Below are 19,176 nucleotides of genomic sequence, written 5' to 3'. Positions count from 1 at the left end.
GGCCTATGAGGGAGACATTGTACAGGGCAGGCTATTGATTTGTGTGCACACAAGCTCAATGCCCAATATGCCATGTTGTCTACTGAGGACCATCAGGAGTGACCCCTGAGAACAAAACACCAAGCACTCCCTAGTGTGGCCCCCCAAACCAAAACATTTAGACTCAAACATTTTAAAGTGAAAGAAAGAGGTACAAAGTGTCTGTCCCCTACATCTTCACTGCTGGGGGGTGAACTTGGGGACCTCACTGCTTCTGAGTTGAAGCCTTGCTCTAACCACTGTAAAATCCAACCGTTGAGACTAGGGGCTGTTTCCTTCTCTAGGTAACAGTTTCTAATTTAAAGGACAAGCCTAATTCATCTTTGCACCTCATACCTGCAATGTCTGAATCTACAATGTGCCTTGAGCTGAGGAATTTGGATGGATCGAGATGAGAAGCAAGGGGCGATAATGAATCACTCCACACCCAGAGCCTCTCACCTCTGAGTCCCTGCATCGCCCAGCACACCCGTTCCTCTGGCACCTACCTCAGGGCTCCGTGTGCTTCTGCCCCAGGCGCTGAAGGGCCTCCTTCACATCCTTGTTCCGCAAACTGTAGACGAGAGGATTGAGCATTGGGATGACCACCGTGTAGAACACGGAGATCACCTTGCCCTGGTCCATGGACTCCACTGCCCCTGGCTGTGCATACATGACAAAGACAGTGCCATAGAAGAGGAAAACCACCGTGAGGTGGGAGCCACAGGTGGAGAAGACTTTAAGTCTCCCGGATCCCGCACTCATTCTGAGAATCGTCACTATGATGTACCCATAGGAGACGAGGATCACAACTATGGTCCCCAGAATGATGAGCCCACAGATGCCAAACAAGATCATTTCATTGAGGGCCGTGTCGGCACAGGCCAGCTGGAGCAAGGCAGTCACGTCACAGAAGAAGTGGTTGATGCGGTTGGAGCCGCAGAAGGGGAGGCTGAACGTGAAGCTGGTCTGCATGGTGGTGTTGAAGAGGCCTCCGCAGTAACTGACCAGCACCAGGCGGGCACAGGCTGAGGGACGCATGGTGACGGGGTAGCGCAGGGGGCTGCAGATGGCCACGAAGCGGTCATAGGCCATCACGGCCAGGATAAAGGCCTCTGTGGAACCGAACAGGGAGAAGAAGAAGAACTGGGTGGCACATCCTGCAAAGGTGATTGCCTTGGAGGGAGAGAAGAAGTTGGCCAGGGCCTTGGGGGCGATGACAGTGGAATAGCACAGGTCCACGATAGACAGGTTCCGGAGGAAAAAGTACATGGGGGAGTGCAGGTGGGCATCCAGGGTGATGACCACGATCATGATGAGGTTCCCCAGGACGGTCACCACGTATAGGGCCAGGAAGACAGCAAAGAGCAGGGCCTGGGTCTCCGGGCCCCCCTTGAATCCCACCAGCACAAAGTCCTGCAGAGGTGTGGCTGAGAGGTTCCCTTGTCTGTGGGCTGGCATGGCCCAGGGTGGGTGGTGGGGAAACGGACCAGGCGGGAGACAGACGGGGATCTGGCCACGGCACACTTACTTCTTCTTTTGAAGCACGCAGTCTTTTCCTTCCGGTTGCCACAACTCACCACTAGGATTCAATTAGCCATTTGATTAGCTTCAGATATAATCAGATTCTGAAAGGCAACAGTCTGCGGTGAAAGAAGTCACAAACACGCATGAACATTCTCGGGGAGGAGACTGACTATCGCCCAGCTGGGTGTCAGCAGTGCTGAGCTGCCCGCACCTTGGTCTGTCTGCCTCGTGCTCCTTCCTGTCGGGTGTTCCAGACCCTACGGAATTGTTTCATCCCGCCCCCTGTCCCATGGTTTTTTGATGCTTCGGAGTTTCAGGAGTGATTACTGAGCATTATGGCTTTGGCCCATTGGGTGCTGGGTTCATTTGCAGACAGGGCAGAGAAGGCACAGAGCAGACCCTGTGGTCTGATTGTCTACTGACTGCCCTGAAGGACCCAAGCCCAGCTGGGAGATGTGAGAACTGACTGTCCCTAGGATGGCGCCCAGAGGCCGGCTGTCGGGTGGCCTGCGCTGCACACTGGGAACAAGCCCTAGTGCTCACATGTGTCGAGTCCGCGGTGTCCCTTCTTCTTCTCAGGGAGAAACTCACCTCTCTCACAGCAGCCTGACCTGCACCCCCAAGACAGGTGCTTGACTCCCTGCCAGGTCCGTCCTGCTCCTCTCCAACTTCGGGGGCTGAAGTGAGAGCTTCTGAGGTGAGGGTCACGCCTGGATCACGGGGAGAGGGTGCTGGGTACTGTGAGACTCTGGCCCAGGAAGGACGACCACTGAGTGGCTCGGACTCCTGAGCAGAGCTGGGCTTTGCAGCTGCACAGCGTTAGTCGACTGGCATCTTTTTGACACTCTTGGAAAGAGTCTCTTCACCTGAACAGTAGGTTTGGGCCCCTAATGGCCAATTAGGTGGAGCTTGGGCTTCTGCGCCTCTCTGGGACTCCCCCTCACAGCGGTTCAGTGGCCACCTGAACCTGATCCCTGAACGCAACACGGGGCCAAGGATGTGCGACGGCCCCCAGGGCCCGTTGGATCCAGTAGAGGCAACACAGAGGACCCTGTGGCCTCATTAGCGAGCTCACCTCCTGGACTCTCAGTGTGAGAAACGCTGTGAGGACCCGATTCCCTGTCGGTTCTTTCAGGGGACCTGACAGAATGACCCGTGGATGGTTGATGGCCATAGGGTCTGTATCAACTTGGAACACTGGGGCCATTCAAAGCCAGTCGCTGACAGGATGATGCTTGTATGGAACAAAAGCAAATCTCATCTCTCTCATGCTCGTTGATTCTGTATGACCTGTGAGCACATGGAAAGCATCTCCCGGTGCTGAGCGCATGCATCCTGGAGAATGACACGTACAGAAGGAAGGCCCTGTTCTACACACCTTCCTCATGCCCCTTCACGCATGATTCTCGGGAAAATGTTCATTTAAAAATTTCACACGCACAAAAGCAGAATTTGCAACATAGGCAATTTCATTTTTCATTTCATCATCCTGTTATTCGTCGATTGCCTCGAGCAGGCCCCAGTAACGTCTCTTTCTTTTTTTTTTTTCCCCTTTATTTTATTTTATTTTTTTTAAAGTTGTAGATTTACAATTTTTTGTGCTTTGGTTTCAATTATACAATGATCAGATACCCATCCCTCCACCAGTGCCCATTTTCCACCACCATGGATAATATCCCTCCCACCCCCATCCCCCCATCCCCCCGTCTCTGTGGCAGGGCAATCCCCTGTGTTCTCTCTCTCCTTTTGGGTGTTGTGGTCTGCAAAAGAGGCATTGAGTGGCAAACATGTTCAGTCCATAGTCTACTTTCGACATGCATCTCCCCTCCTGGGAGGATCCTCCAAACATCCTTTATTTGGTGCTCCCTTCTCTATCTGAATAGCCCTTTCCTCTAGGATACCCGGCTGGCCTCTAAGTTATGGAGTAATCCTCCTGGTGCTGATCTCAGCTATTCTTGGGTATTAATCTCATACTTTGTTACTTTATATCCCCCAGATGAATGCAATCTTTCTATGTCTATCCCTCTCTTTCTGACTCATTTCGCTTAGCATGATACTTTCCATATTGTACCACTTGTATGTAAATTTCATGACTTCATCTTTTCTAAGAGCTACATAGTACTCCATTGTGTAGATGTACCAAAGTTTCTTTAACCAGTCATCTGTTCTTGGGCATTCAGGTTTCTTCCAGTTTCTGGCTATTGTAAAGAGGGCTGCAATGAACAAACAAGTGCAGATGTCACTTCGACTATACATTTTTGCCTCTCTGGGATATATTCCCAGGAGTGGTATTGCTGGGTCAAATGGGAGCTCAATTTCTAATTTTTTGAGAATCGTCCATACTGTTTTCCAGAAGGGCTGAACCAGTGGACATTCCCACCAACAGTGAAGGAGTGTCCCTTTCTCGCCACATCCACGCCAGCATCGGTTGCTTTTGAGTAACGTCTCTTTCATCCTAGCCCTGAGATTATATTCAAGGCTATTTAGGAGAATGAGACCCATCATTGTTACTGGTATTTGGCATATTTGGTACGCCACGGGGAGTTTGCCAGACTCTGCCCTGTGGGCAGGCTACATTCGATAGCCTGCAACTTTGTCCAAAGTAGGAATGAGACAATAAGATGTCATAAAAAAAAGTTCTGATAAGATGTCACGCGGCCGTGAATGCGGCCACGCGGTTCCGGGATCTGGGTTTTATAGTCTCTGAGTCTTGGCCACTGATGGGATTACACGGCGCCAGGGGGCCAGGTGGTGGGTGTGACCCCCGCCTACTGGAATTTGGAGGATCTGGGTGGAGGATGCTCGACTCCAATTTGAGTAGGCTTGGAGGTCTCGGCCCCGGAACCCGCGTGGCTTTGTCCCTCTGCCAGTACCTTCATGTGTGCGGAGAGTGGTCTCAGCATGGTGGTGGCTGGTCCTGGAGGTCTTCGGCTGCTGGAGCCCTGGTCAGGGCGGGGAGGAAAGCTCAACCCGCTCCCCTCCAAGGGGCTCCGGGAAGGAACACCCAGGCGCGGGGGCAGAAGACTGCACTGTTCTCGTCCGGGATCTGGATTTTGGTTCTGGGGTCACGCCATTGTGAGGGCTTATCCCTGGCTCTGTGCTTAGGGATCACTCCTGGTGGAATTTGGGGGCCATCTGAGTTGCCTTATCAAACCTGACTGGCTGCATGGAAGCCAGTCCTACTGGCTGTACTATCTCTCAGGCCCCCACAGGGAGATTTTAAATTACTATTTTGTTTTTCCTACTTGAAATTGGTCTATCCAGGTTTTCTATTCCTCCTGCTTCAGCCTCTGGAGACTGCAGGTTTCTAGGAACTTGCCTATTTCATCCAGGTTTCTCCAGCTGCTCAGTATAGACTTGTTCTTCATGACTCCTTGTGGTCTTTTGTGTTTGTGTGGTGATCACTTTGCCTGGAACATGAGCGAGCAGGCAGAGAGCCTGGGTTGTGCATTGACCTTTGGGCAGCTGAGACCACAGTTCTTTCATTTTTGTCTTGTTTTCCTAAATGGTTAAAAGGAAATGTCATATTATGATTACCAAAGTTAAATTTAATTTATTGTTTAAATATTTAAAATTTTATTATTTAAAATTATTTTTATTGAATTACTATGGCATAGAGCATTACAAAGCTGTAAGACCAGTAGAAGAACTTCCATGGTGGTGCTGGAGTTGGTTCGTGGGGGTAACTGCCAGTGCTTCCAGGAGTATTGGAAAGTGACGGGGAGGTAGCCCATCCCAACTCCAAAAAAGCCTGAAGATTTCAGTCGCAAAACCTGCATAATCATATTTTCAGCAGAGTTTTTCTCAGTGAGGCCCATCCCAGATGGTGAAGTTTGACTGGGAATATGGTCGTGATTTTGGACTGTGGTAGCAAGCGGCTGCCGGGGGCTCTGCTTGGATGGGCACCAGGATGACCTGCCCCCCTCCAATTTACCCTAGTGTGTTCAGCCTGGTGTGAGTCTAAAATTAACTGTGATCTTTGATCTCTCTCAAGATTTTTTTATGGGTCTCTGAAGCAAGGTTGATAAATGTACTTGTATAGCTGAGCTGGAGATGGTTTGTGGGCGTGACTCCCACATACCTAACTTTTGGCCATTTAATTTCTCAGGAAACTTGATCCTGAGTTGTTGGGGTCCAGCCAGAGATACAGTGGCAATTTTGGGGTATCAGGAAGCTTGAAGGCATCACCAGGCTGCTGATGCCCTCTCCCCATGGTTACAGGTTGACCCGCTGGTGGCACCACAGCCCCGTCTTTCATTTTGTCTTAGCCCCACTTGCTGTTCAGTAGTAAGTTGTTTAGTTTTCAAGTATATTTTAAATTGAATCACTGTGAATTTCCAAGCTACAAAATTATTCAGGATTTAGATTCAGAATACAATGTTCCAACACCAGTTCCTTCACGAGTGTCCACTTCCTGCCACTGACATCCTGGTTTCCTTCTTGCTCCCCAGTCTGCTTATGTATTTGATTTTACCCCCAGATTTTTTTTATAATATAGGAATGCTGCTATTTATTCAGCCCTTGATTAAGCTGATTGAATTGGGCATGAACTCCACATTACTTTTTTTATTCAGAATGTTAATTTTATTTTATTATTCCTTCCCACCTTGTTTTTGATTCACTGTGAGATACAGTTACAAAGCTTTCATGTTTGAGCTTCATGATACAATCATCAAACACCCATCCCTTCCCCAGAGCACGCTTTCCACCACCAAAACTCCAGTATCCCCCCCGCTCCCCCCACACCTGTTCCAACCCTTCACCTGCCTGTGTGGCAGACAATTTCCACCATAATCTCTCTCCACTTTGGTTACATTCGATATTTTGACACCATCTCACTACCACTCAAGCCTGCCTCAAATGCAATGCTAGGCAATTTGTTTCGTATTGCTTGTTATGGATAGAATATAATGTCCAGGAAATTCTGTGTTTTTCTCTTCTGGAAGCTTTAGTTTATAGTCTCTGGGTCTTGGCCGTTGATGAGATTACATCATGCCAGGGGCAGTTTGTGGGTGTGACTGCCAAGCTACTGGAAAACTGGGGACTTGGGGGAAGGAGGCCCAGTCCCGATCCAAGTGAGCCTGCAGATCTCAGTCACAGGATTCCGCCTACCTCTGCGCTACATGTCCTAACTGCATCTTTTGATCTCTTTTGAGATTTATGGGTCTCTGAAATAAGGCCAATAAATGAGCTTTTATAGCTGAGCCAGAGGTGATTTGCGGGTGTGTTTCCCACATACCTAACTTTTGGCTGTTTAATTTTTTGGTAAGCTTGGCACCAAGATGTTGGGGTCTGGCAAAAGGCACAGCAGCAATTTTGGGGTATCTGGAAGTCTGAAGGCACCATCAGGCTGCTGATGCACTTGCCGCACAGGTGCAGGTTGACCTGCTGGCGGCAGCATACCCCCTGCCCCCAGATTTCTGTTTGTAATTACTTTGCATTTTCAAAACATTGTGGTATGAGAAGATAGTTAATATAATTAGCATACTATTGATTTTGTGGACATATATTTTGTGTTCCAACATGTGGTCTATCTTGGAGATGTACCATTTGTACTGTAGAAGAGCATAGACTCAGATTTGGGTGCGGGAGAGACCCTCTCCCCATTGATTACTGCCAATTATTCATTCTTTTCCCCCTTTTGGCTAATGTTCCCTTAATTTATTTTTTAAGCTAGATGACCTGTCGAGTAGTAGGAGGGGAGTGTAAAATCTCATACTTCTGCTGTGTTTTGTTCATCTTTCCTTGGGTCTATTTGCAAGTGCCTATAAATTCGGATAGTTCTACATTTGGTTCCTTACATTATATATATGAATTTAAAGACTTGTTGATATAAAGATCCCTTGGTCATTAACTAACGACCACCCTTCCCTTGTCACTGTCACTGTCACTGTAACTCCCGTTGTTCATCGATTTGCTCAAGCGGGCCAAGTAACGTCTCCCTTGCAACAATTGTTACTGTGTTTGGCATATCGAATACGTCACGGGGAGCTTGCCAGGCTTTGTCGTGCGGGCGAGATACTCTCGGTAGCTTGCCGGGCTCTCTGAGAGGGGCGGAGGAATCAAACTCGGGTCAGCCACATTGGCCGCTTGCAAGGCAAACTCCCTACCCACTGTGCTATCGCTCCAGCCCTTGTAACCTTTTATAATAATAAGACTGTGCTCGCTGTTACAAGGAAGACCACCCAGACTCTGTGGCAAATATTTTGCCTGTAAGATCGTTTCACCGACCTTGACTCAGAACCTGTGGTTTTTGTGGCTGACCATGTATGTCTTTTGTGCAGTAGGAATTTGGGTTCTGTTTTATGACCCAGCAATCCATCCTGTGACTTTTGCTTGATGAATTCAGTATATTTATATTATGTGAGATTATTGAGAAGAATAATTTATTGACATGATTTTTGTAGATATTATGTTTGGGAAGTTTGTTCTTTTTTCCCTTTTGTTTTTGGCCACATCTGGTGTATCTCAGAGTTACCTCCTGACTTCTTGCTCAGGGATCACTCCTGGTGGGGCTTGGGAGACCATAAGGGGTGTTGGGGATCAAACCCGGGTCCATTGTGTGCAAGACAAGCACCTTACCCATTCTGGCCCCTTGTTTTACTGTTTAAAAAATAGCACTAATTCTTCTTGTAAGCTAGGTTTAATGGCTGTGAACTTCTTTAGCTGTTACTTGTTCATAAGGTTTTGCTTAATTTTCTTGAATCTGAATGCCAACCTAGTTGAACAGAGTGTTCTTACTGGGCTATTGATTTCGTCCGACTAGTTTGCTATGTCCAACCATTGTTTCCTGTCATTTGCAGTTTCATTTGGTAGGTTCCATGTGGATCTTTGAGGTTCACTTAAGCTCCTTTGATCTGCTGCTCATGATTCTATCTTTACATCTCTGTCATTTAATTAGATTATGCTTGGAATTTTTCTATTTGGATTTATTTTGTTCAGACCATTTTCAGCTTCTTGTGGTGGGTGGTGTGGTGGGAACCACAAATGGTGGAGTTCAGAGATCACTCCTGGCCCTGTGCTTGGGGATTACTAATGGCAGGGCTCGGGGTACCACATGAGGTACCAGAGATTAAATATGGGCCAGCTACATACAAAACCAGCACCCTACATTTTGTATTATTATGCAGTCCCCACATTTTTAGCTTCTTGGCTCTGGGTGCAAGAAAATCTTCAGATAGGGAAAATTCGCATCAGTGATGTTTTTGAGCAATAGTTTTCTCCAATATCTCCTTCCTTTTTACTCAGTTTATCCTATAATTTAGATATTGTTTCTCTTAAACTCATCCCCATTTCCTGCCACTTTCCTCATTTATTTTCAGTCTTGTTTCCACCTTCCATTCTTCAGTGCTCTTTTGCTGCATCTTGTCCTTGAGCACATCGGTTTGTTCCTTGACTTCTGTGAGTTGCTCCCGAAAAAAAGCAAAACTCTTCTTCTGAAGGTAAAGGTAAGGTAAAGGCCCTCCCGTTGATCATCGATTTGCTCGAGCGGGCCCAGTACCATCTCCATCATGAGACTTTGTTGTTACTGTGTCTGGCATATCGAATACGTCAGGGGGAGCTTGCCAGGCTCTGCCGTGCGAGCGAGATACTCTCGGTAGCTTGCCGGACTCTCGGACAGGGGCGAAGGAATCGAACTCGGGTCGGCCATGTTGGCTGCGTGCAAGGCAAACGCCCTACCGCTGTGCTATCAGGAGCGATAGAAATCTGTAACTGGCTGTGATCAATTAATTGTAAACACCAGAAAGGGAAGAAAATTTCCAACAAGTTTTCCTTCAAATTTTCTATTATTATTACTTAGAAAATCTTGGATTATTGAGGCACTGTAATGTCACAGACTCTCAGGCTTGGATGAACTGTGAAGTGAAGTAATTAAAAAGAAGAAGGACAAGTATTGGCTGATGGAACAAGATGCTGAGAGACTACGGGTATTCAGGGGGGAAGCCTCGGTCAGAGAGACAGTGCAGCTGGAGGGTGCTGGCCTTGCATTGGTTGATGGCTATCGATTCCTGACGACCCATATGGCCCCTGAACCCTGCCAGGAGAGATTCCTGACTGGGAGCAGAAAGTAGGCCCTTAGCACCGCCAGATGTGACCCCATGTAGGACTCATGATCATGATAATCGCCAAAACCCTGAGCACTGGATGGTCGGAATCCAACGAGTCTCTGCTCACCTTCCATGCGCCTCAGTTCAGCGGTCCTGACTATGGTGTGATCACCCTCCCGCACACCTCCTGAGTTGGGGGCTGTTCCTTCATTTCTTCCAATGAATCAAAGAGCCTTGCCATTGTCTCTCTGAGGTCACAACTGTTGCTGCGACTCCTTCCCGACTGATGGCTGGATTCCTCCGGCTCTCCCACTCTTCTCTGTGCTTGCTGAGCAGCGAGGTCTGGTTCTGTAAAGCCTTAGGGACAGCCTGAGGTCCCCTCTCATCGGCCCCACCCAGAGCCCATACCTCTAAGCTCACGTCACATCAAAGACTTTGTGGCACAAACAAGCAGCCAGTCCCCACTTGCAGAATTTCCAGCGTCCCACCCTGGTCCAGCCTTACCCCAGTCTCAGTCTTACCTTTCTTTTGGATCAACCCATTTGAAACTGTGCAGAGTCCTTTCTGAGACACGCCATGGGTGGGTTCTGTTTAGCTCCCCTTGATGTTGCCAATGGCCGTTGTCCACACTGGGCAGTGGGCAGACTGCGCCTTGCCTGTGCTCACGGTTACATGCTTCCCTGCTCTTGCTTGTCTTGGGATATGCTGAGCATTGGACAAGCCGCCCCCACCGGTCTTGGGTGGATGGAGATTCAAAAGGCTGTGGGCGCATTAGGCAGCCACCATTTCTCTGTATCCACAGCACTTCTATGATCCATTGTGCTCCTTCACCCCTCACGCAATCCTATAAAAGCTCTGATTGATTTGTTTAAATTCAAAACTCATGGCTGCTTCTCCCGGAAGGGAGCATAACATGAGGCCCCATAACCATGTCATCGGACTCCATGTCAGGCTGTTTTCACTTGGGGCACCACAGAGGGGGGCGTATGAGAGTTCTACCCGCCCCAAGGGACCCAGCCCCAGCAGCCGACCTCCACTACTGCTGCCACACTTCAGGTCGCTTTCCACCTGCTCGGGCCAAGCCTCACATATAAGTGAACATATTCCTGGACACATCATAAGACACCCCCTACCCATTTTCCATAATTAACACACCATATTTGATGGGGTTCAGACAGTAGAAAACAAATCATAGAAGGATTATATATATATATACATATATATATATATATATATATAGAGAGAGAGAGAGAGAGAGAGAGAGAGAGAGAGTGATAGCACAGTGGTAGGCGTTTGCCTTGCGTGCAGCCAGCCTGGCCGAGCCGGATTCGATTCCTCTGCCCCTCTCAGAGAGCCCAGCAAGTTACCGAGAGTATCTCGTCCACGCAGCAAAGCCTGGCAAGCTACTGATGACGTATTCGATATGCCAAACACAGTAACAACAAGTCTCAAAGTGGAGACATTACTGGGCCCACTCGAGCAAATCAATGATCAACGGGAGGATAAGTCTCTTCTGGCTGGCGCCTGACAATCACGTCATTGGCCACTCTCCAGATCGCATGTCCTTCTCTCCCAGAAGGGAGCATTACACGACGCTCGCCATAACCATGTCATCAGACCCAGCGCCAGGCTGTTACACTCAGGGCACCCTGGAGGGGGGTGACTGAGACCTCTCCCCGCCGCAAGGGACCCAGCCCCAGAAATCAAAAACCTTCAGCGCCTAGCCGCCGCCATGCTCACAGCTGCTCTCCACACACTTGGGCAGAGCATCAGCCACGACTGAATCTATTCCTGGACCACACGGCCAAATTTGCAGCCACGCAAAGCTTCAAACCACACACCCCACCTATACTTCAAGATTACCACACCACATTTGATAGGGTTCAAAGCAGGCGGCAACCAATCTTAGAGGGAAACATACTTTTTTTTACAGATCACGATCATCCTGTTGTTTGTCGATTTCCTCGAGCAGGCACCAGTAATGTCTCCTTCTTCCTAGCCCTGAAATTTTAAAAGAGCCATTTCAATGCTCTTTCAGGATTAGGAGAATGAGACCCCATCATTGTTACTGGTATTTGGCATATTGAGTATGACATGGGAAGTTTGCCAGACTCTGCTGTGCGGGCAGGATACTTGTGGTAGCCTGCCAGGCTCTCCAAAGGAAAAATAAGATAATAAGTTGTTGTGAGACTGTGAATGCGGCCATGCACTTCCGGGAGCTGGGTCTCTGCGTCTTGGTTGTTGATGGGACCAACCTGGGGCTGGCGGCAGCTGGTGGGTGTGACGCCTACCTACTGCAAGATGGGGGGTCTGGGTGGAGAAGGCCCAGTCCCAATCTGAGCAGGCTTGGAAATCTCAGCCCCGGGACCCGCATGTCTGGGTTCCTCTGCCAGATCTTTCATGCATGAGGCCCGTCCGGACATGTGGAGAGTGGTCCCGGCATGGCCGTGGCTGGCTCCAGAGGTCCTCAGCTGCTGGGGCTCTGCTCGGGGTGGGGGGGGGGGGAGGGATACTCAACCTGCTCCCATTCAAGGGGCCCCAATGAGAACATCCAGGCGCGGGGGCAGGAGACTTTTGCAGACATGTATATAAAAACTACACAAGACTCAACCTTTAACAACATGTAAGTGTTCTCTTATAGAAGGGTTTAATGGCCCCTGGGTGAAATACAACAATCTCCACATTCTTTCCTCTAAGGATACTTTTTTGCTGCATTTTCAATGGTATTTCAAAATAAAACAATACAAATTATATTATTTGGGGCAGGGATTGGGGTTTGGGATAGAAACATCCAAAATATGGTGGTGGGAAGGTGTCATGGTGGTGGGATTGGTGTTTGAATATTAAATGCAATGAAATATTGTCAACCACTTTATAAAATTAAAAAAATATTAAAAAAGAAATCTGGGTGCTTGACGCATGCATTTGGCAGTCAAGAGACTCCTTCCTAACCGGGCTGGCTGCACCAGACACATGAAGGAGGGATCAGGACCGCCAAGCTGGTTGGTGATCAGCCGCCGTTTATACCAATCTCTGTCCAGCTGTTTATTCCATTCTCCCCATGCGCCTATTCCAGTCTCACTGGTCCCCCATTCCAGTCTCCCACTGCCTCTCATTCCCATCTCTCATGCCCCATCTCACAGCTAGTTAGAGAGAAAATCCTCAGGAATTAGAGGTAGCAAGACTCATAGGTGTGGTTGTACAATCAACAGATGTAAAGCCCTTCCTTCAGGGGAAGCTTCTTCTAGGACAAATTCTCTCCTGCAAGAAGATCCGCCAAAGGAGGGAATTCTATCTAAAGTGTATTCCTTTCTCCTTTCCTTAGTCCAGATCCATTAAAACTTGTCACTTGTAACTTGTCATTCTGTTAATCATCGATTTGCTCGAGCAGTTGCCAGTAACAACTCCATTTGTCCCTGTCGCGAACTAGTGTAACCCAATGGCGTATTGGGGGCTCTTTCAAGATCAGCGGACTGAGGCCCGATATTGTTACTGTTTTGGCATATCGAGTATGTCACGGGTAGCTTACCAGGCTCTGCCATGCAGGTGGAATACTCTCAGTAGCTTGCCGGGCTCTCCGAGAGGGACGGAGGCTTCTGTTTTAACAGTCATCTTAATTTACTTCTTAATAGTATTTCTAGTCATTATGTATGGACACAGTAAAGGCTATATAAAGCTTAAAGAATGGCCGTCCTGGGGACATCTTGCTATGGATCCCTGACCACAGTCCTCAGGCCAGATTAGTCCTCCCAACCCTAGCAGGGTCCTTGTCCAATTACTTCCTTTTGGGTCATGTTTTATGGTGTTTGGCCTGTCACTTTTCGATGCCAGGGTAACTTACAGCTTGTCTCGTTTTGATGCCAGGGTAGCTTAGGGCTTGCCCTGGGTCTATCCTGTTGCTTCGTCGGGACCCTCCTCTTGGGGTGTTAGGAACTAAGGGCAACCGAGGCTTAAGTCGAGTAAATATGACAGATGCTCAGGAGTAAGTATATTCGAAGTCAATTAACTTCCCAAGTTACAAAAGCATAACATTAATTGTTTTTCTGTGTCTATACAGAAAGGACATTGCTCTAAAGTAAGCTATGCAGAGGACATAAAGGAAAGAGAAAGCAATATTTCACTTCATATACAAAATCCGGAGTCTCTGAAGAATCTGACTTTACAAGTACAGGATCTGATTTGGGGATACATATGATTAACAGACAGGGGAAGCAGAGCCCAGAGGAGAAGTTAAAGATAAACACAGAGGAATGGGAGTGCCTCAGGATCACTGTGATGGGCATTACTCAATAAACCTAAGCTCCTTTCTGTGAGGGAGGAAGGACAGACCAATGTTATCCAGCAGATTTTCTTACTGTACTGCAGTCCTGTGCATGGAAACGCTCTCAGAGGTTTCTTTCCTGGTTGCTAGAGTGTCCCCACTTCTATGGACCACTCATGACACTCTTCGGTTGCCTCAGTTTTGGTGCATTTTCAACCCAATGTGATTTACAGGATATCTTGCTCTAACACCGTGGCCCTGTATTCCCCTTACTTGTGAAACCTTTTGAGAGATTTACATTATTTCCTTAAGTGCGTAGTGACAATCAGTTCCAAAGCACCATCTGGAGTGCATCATTTAGAGATGTTGGTTTATTTGGGCGATTCTGGGAGACTGAAACTCGGGGGCAGCTTCAGTTGGTTGAGAGCAACCGCCTTGGCATGGTGGGATTATATAGGGCATCGTGTAGCGAAAAGACCAAACACAGCTTCTAAGCGACAGAGCCTTGAGAAAAAGCAGAAGGGGAAGCTCTCATGTGCGTGAGAGGAGCCTGCGTCAGCTCCCTTGGGAATTGTCTTCCCGAGAGAACTCAGTGTGGGGAGCCAGAGGTCTCCATCTGCTTTGTGAGTCTGTACATTCCTCACAAGCACATGGCAGCCCAGCACGCGGCCCTTGGATGGTGCAACCTTGCTAGCACCCCGGCGAACTGTCTTCCCAAGAGAACTCAGATCAGCTCTGAAGGCTGCGGGCGGGTTGGGTGCCCTTCACTCTCCCACACCAACAATAAAAAACATCCTTTTCTCTCTAGAGAGTATATGTATGGACGTTGTTTCTGGAGGTGGTAGAGAGTAAGATAGAGACAGACACACAGAGAGGTGTGTAGTCTGGGGTAGAGTGAGAGAGTATTGTTGACAACTATGTAAGTAGCATTACAAGATTTTTATGTAATAAAATCACTCAGTATAACATATAACATCAAAACGGCAGAGAAAAAAGTTTCTAATCACTCAATTAAGGCAGGAAAAATCTTTGGAGAAATTCAACACAATATAAGACCATCACAAATAGTAAGAATAGAGGAAATATTTTCATATATTAAAAGTCAGACGTGAAATAATCACTACCACAGCTACTTTGAATAGTAAATGCTTGAAAAAATTTTCTCTAATAAAAGAAGAAAATGGTATCTGCTCTCACTACTTCCGTTCAACAAAAAAATTATATTGAAGTCAGAACAATTGGGGAAAAAATAAATAAAAGGACTTTTAATTGAAAAAAGTAGTACAATTGTGTCTGTAGAATATATGCTCATATACAGAGAACCGCTACGATTCTACAATAATTTTGTTATATCTGACAAAATATCAGAGTTGTTGGAGTAAATTTCAACACTAATATCAGTGTATAACTAACAATAGCACTGTAGCACTGTCCTCCCATTGTTCATCGATTTCCTCGAGCGGGCACCAGTAATGTCTCCATTGTGAGACTTGTTGTTACTGTTTTCGGCATACCGAATACACCACGGGGAACTTGCCAGGGTCTGCCGTGTGGGCGGGATACTCTTTGTAGCTTACCGGTCTCTCAAGAGGGACAAAGAAATCGAACCCGGGTATAACTAACAATGAAGATTTAAAAAGAAATAAAGACAAAAAGCACTAAAATTAACTTAGGATTACAGATTTGGACATGGAAAAGTAGAAAAATTTATCAAAAGAAATTAGATAAATAATACAAGTGGAAAGTTATAGATTGTTATTTGGAGAAGAGGGCACCAACACTACCCAGAAAGATATGAAATTAATAACATAAAATAAATAATATTATCTTTTGCACAAAAAGAACTGTACATGCCTGAAACTCACATTTATTTTAACGAATCCCCCAAAATTATTTTTAGGAAAAGAACTGAACTGGAGGTCTTATAACTCATATCTCAAAAGCATTCACAACAACAGGAAACAAAACAAGGTACATGTATACAATATAGAAATGCAATGAGAAACGTTTATGATAAATAGACAAAGGAAATAATTCTCAGAGTGAAGAGTTCTGTACACTAGAGTCGGAAATATAGGTAATGCCAGTAAGATCAAGCTGTAAAGAAGTTTCACTCCACTTTCCTTGCAGACTATTGGAAAATGCCAGAGACACACAAACTTACTCAGTCTGCCATCCCCTTTCAGAAATCATTCAATGCACTCTGAAGATGTCTTGAAATGAGCAAACAGAATGCACTTGCCTTTCGCAGTTGGGGCTGCTCCAGCCCCTGCATCACCAGCGCCAGGGCTCACGCCCCCACTTTGAGAAAGAGTGATCCAAGGGAAGCTGGCTTCTCCTTTTATTGCTGAGTCAGAACTGATGCTCTTGTATAAAGAACGGATTTTTATTGTTCATGCTGTTCAAATCCAGCAAATCTCTACCTACATGAAAAACAAGATTGTGATATTTTACTTTACCAGAATTTGCAACTACACAAGAAATACCCAAATATCCCTCTAAAAACTCAAGAAATGACTGAGAGAAAGAAGATGATATGGAGAGAAGGGACAGGTATTGAGAAGGAGACAAAAAGAGAGAAGAGGGAAGAGGGAAAGGAAGAGAATAAAAGAAGGATTAGATAAGAGCAAAGGAGAGTAGGAAGAGGTGGAGGAGGAGGAGAAGGAGGAGGAGGAGGAGGAGGAGGAGGAGGAGGAGGAGGAGGAGGAGGAGGAGGAGGAGGAAAACGTGGATCCAGAGAAGAGTGACAATAAAAATGCATGCATTTTGGCTGGCAAAAATATTAGGCAATCCTTCAAAAAGGCTTTTATCAGATGAAAGAAAATATATTAGCAGCTAAAATACTTTCGAGCGATTAAAATAGAACAAGTGTATCATCAAGGACCATTGATGACTTTGAGACTGATCCTTTGGAAGCAGCAGTTGAATGTCATCCTTCTCCTGAACAGGAAGAAGAGGGAGGTCGACTTCAGCTTATGGAAAGACATGAGCCCTCACTGCGTTCTCAGAGACAGGCTGTGGGTGACCTCCTAAGAGTGAGATCCCGTCACTGTGCTCACAGAAAGGCCTTGGGTGACCTCCTGAGAGAGAGACTGGTAACACTATGGACACCAGATAGAGGAGTAGGACTAGGTCCAGATTCTGGGCTGGGTCTTCTGACCACAAGGACTCAGCTCTGTGTGAAGGTCACATCTGGACATGTCACGGAGTGTGGACACAAGCAGGGACCTGTGCTGGCCCCACGGAAGCTGTCCCCTTCTTGGACCACCTTGAATTTTCATCCTGGTCAGAGATGCCTGTGAATACAGGGCATCGTTTCTGTGCTTCAAAGTGGTGACACGCCTGTCACCTGCCTGGCTGGGTAGAAGGGGCAGTAGGATATGGGCATCAGTGGCCATAGGGTCTAATTAAGGCTCTGCTCTGCCAGCGAAGGAAAATGGAGGCAGGGTTTGGGGTCTTCAGAGCAGGTACACTGTACTTCTCAAGGAGGGGGCAGCTGGGTGACTACAAGGAGGAGCAATGCTGGGAACCAGGAGACACAGCACCAGCCTGCCTGATTGGCTATGGGGAATGAGGAGACACAGCACCAGCCTGCCTGATTGGCTATGGGGAATGAGGAGACACAGCACCAGCCTGCCTGATTGGCTAAGGGGGAATGAGGAGACACAGCACCAGCCTGCCTGATTGGCTAAGGGGGAATGAGGAGACACAGCACCAGCCTGCCTGATTGGCTATGGGGAATGAGGAGACACAGCACCAGCCTGCCTGATTGGCTAAGGGGGAATGAGGAGACACAGCACCAGCCTGCCTGATTGGCTATGGGGAATGAGGAGACACAGTACAGCCCTGTGAGGGAGACATTGTACAGGGCAGGCTATTGATTTGTGTGCACACAAGCTCAATGCCCAATATGCCATGTTGTCTACTGAGGACCATCAGGAGTGACCCCTGAGCACAAAACACTGAGCACTCCCTGGTGTGGCCCCCAAAACCAAAACATTTAGACTCAAACTTTTTAAAGTGAAAGAAAGAGGTACAAAGTGTCTGTCCCATGCATCTCCACTGCTGGGGGGTGAACTTGGGGACCTCACTGCTTCTGAGCTGAAGCCTTGTTCTAACCACTGTAAAATCCAACAGCTGAGACTAGGGGCTGGTTCCTTCTCTAGGTAACAGTTTCTAATTTAAAGGACAAGCCTAATTCATCTTTGCATCTCATACCTGCAATGTCTAAATCTACAATGTGCCTTGAGCTGAGGAATAAGGATGGATCGAGATGAGAAGCAAGGGGCAATAATGAATCACTCCACACCCAGAGTCTCTCACCTCTGAGCCCCTGCATCGCCCAGCACACCCATTCCTCTGGTACCTACCTCAGGGACCTGTGTGCTTCTGCCCCAGGCGCCGAAGGGCCTCCTTCACATCCTTGTTCCGAAGACTGTAGATGAGGGGGTTGAGCATAGGGATGACCAGCGTGTAGAACATGGAGATCACCTTGCCCTGCTCCTGGGACTCCAAGGGCCCCGGCTGTGCATACATGACAAAGGCAGTGCCGTAGAAGAGTAAAACCACCGTGAGGTGGGAGCCACAGGTGGAGAAGACTTTAAGTCTCCCGGATCCCGCACGCATTCTGAGGATGGTCACTATGATGTAGGCATAGGAGACAAGGATCACAGCGGTGGTCCCCAGAATGATGAGCCCACAGATGCCAAACAAGATCATTTCATTGAGGGCCGTGTCAGCACAAGCCAGCTGGAGCAAGGCGGTCACGTCACAGAAGAAGTGGTTGATGTGGTTGGAGCCGCAGAAAAGGAGGCTGAATGTGAAGCTGGTCTGCATGGTGGTGTTGAAGAGGCCTCCACAGTAACTGACCAGCACCAGGCGGGCACAGGCTGAGGGACGCATGGTGACGGGGTAGCGCAGGGGGCTGCAGATGGCCATGAAGCGGTCATAGGCCATCACAGCCAGGAGGAAGCACTCTGTGGAACCGAACAGGGAGAAGAAGAAGAACTGTGTGGCACATCCTGCAAAGGTGATGCCCTTGGAGGGGGAGAAGAAGTTGGCCAGGGCGTTGGGGGCGATGACAGTGGAGTAGCACAGGTCCAGGAAGGACAGGTTCCGGAGGAAGAAGTACATGGGCGTGTGCAGGTGGGCATCCCGGGTGATGACCACGATCATGGTGAGGTTCCCCAGTATGGTCACCGTGTATAGGGCCAGGATGACAGCAAAGAGCAGGGCCTGGGTCTCTGGGCCCCCCTCAAATCCCACCAGCACAAAGTCCTGCAGAGGCACCAAGGAGAAGTTTCCGTGTCTGCGCACCGGCAT

General features: G+C 47.8%; 2 protein-coding genes across 2 annotated transcripts; both read right to left on the bottom strand.

Annotated features, from left to right (window-relative positions):
• Positions 1 to 528: 528 nt before the first annotated feature.
• On the bottom strand, positions 529 to 1,479 carry LOC130017636 (olfactory receptor 12-like). Its single transcript, XM_056108360.1, has one exon. The coding sequence runs from the start codon at positions 1,477 to 1,479 to the stop codon at positions 529 to 531; it is 951 nt and encodes a 316-aa protein (XP_055964335.1).
• A 16,746-nt stretch (positions 1,480 to 18,225) lies between these two features.
• LOC130017635 (olfactory receptor 12-like) lies at positions 18,226 to 19,176 on the bottom strand. The gene has a single exon (XM_056108359.1). The coding sequence runs from the start codon at positions 19,174 to 19,176 to the stop codon at positions 18,226 to 18,228; it is 951 nt and encodes a 316-aa protein (XP_055964334.1).

This window comes from Sorex fumeus, unplaced genomic scaffold (assembly GCF_029834395.1).
Source record: "Sorex fumeus unplaced genomic scaffold, SorFum_2.1 ptg000207l, whole genome shotgun sequence".
In the NCBI taxonomy this organism is placed as follows: domain Eukaryota; kingdom Metazoa; phylum Chordata; class Mammalia; order Eulipotyphla; family Soricidae; genus Sorex; species Sorex fumeus.
Note: the sequence above shows the minus strand (reverse complement) of the source record. Positions and strands in the feature narration are given on the sequence as shown.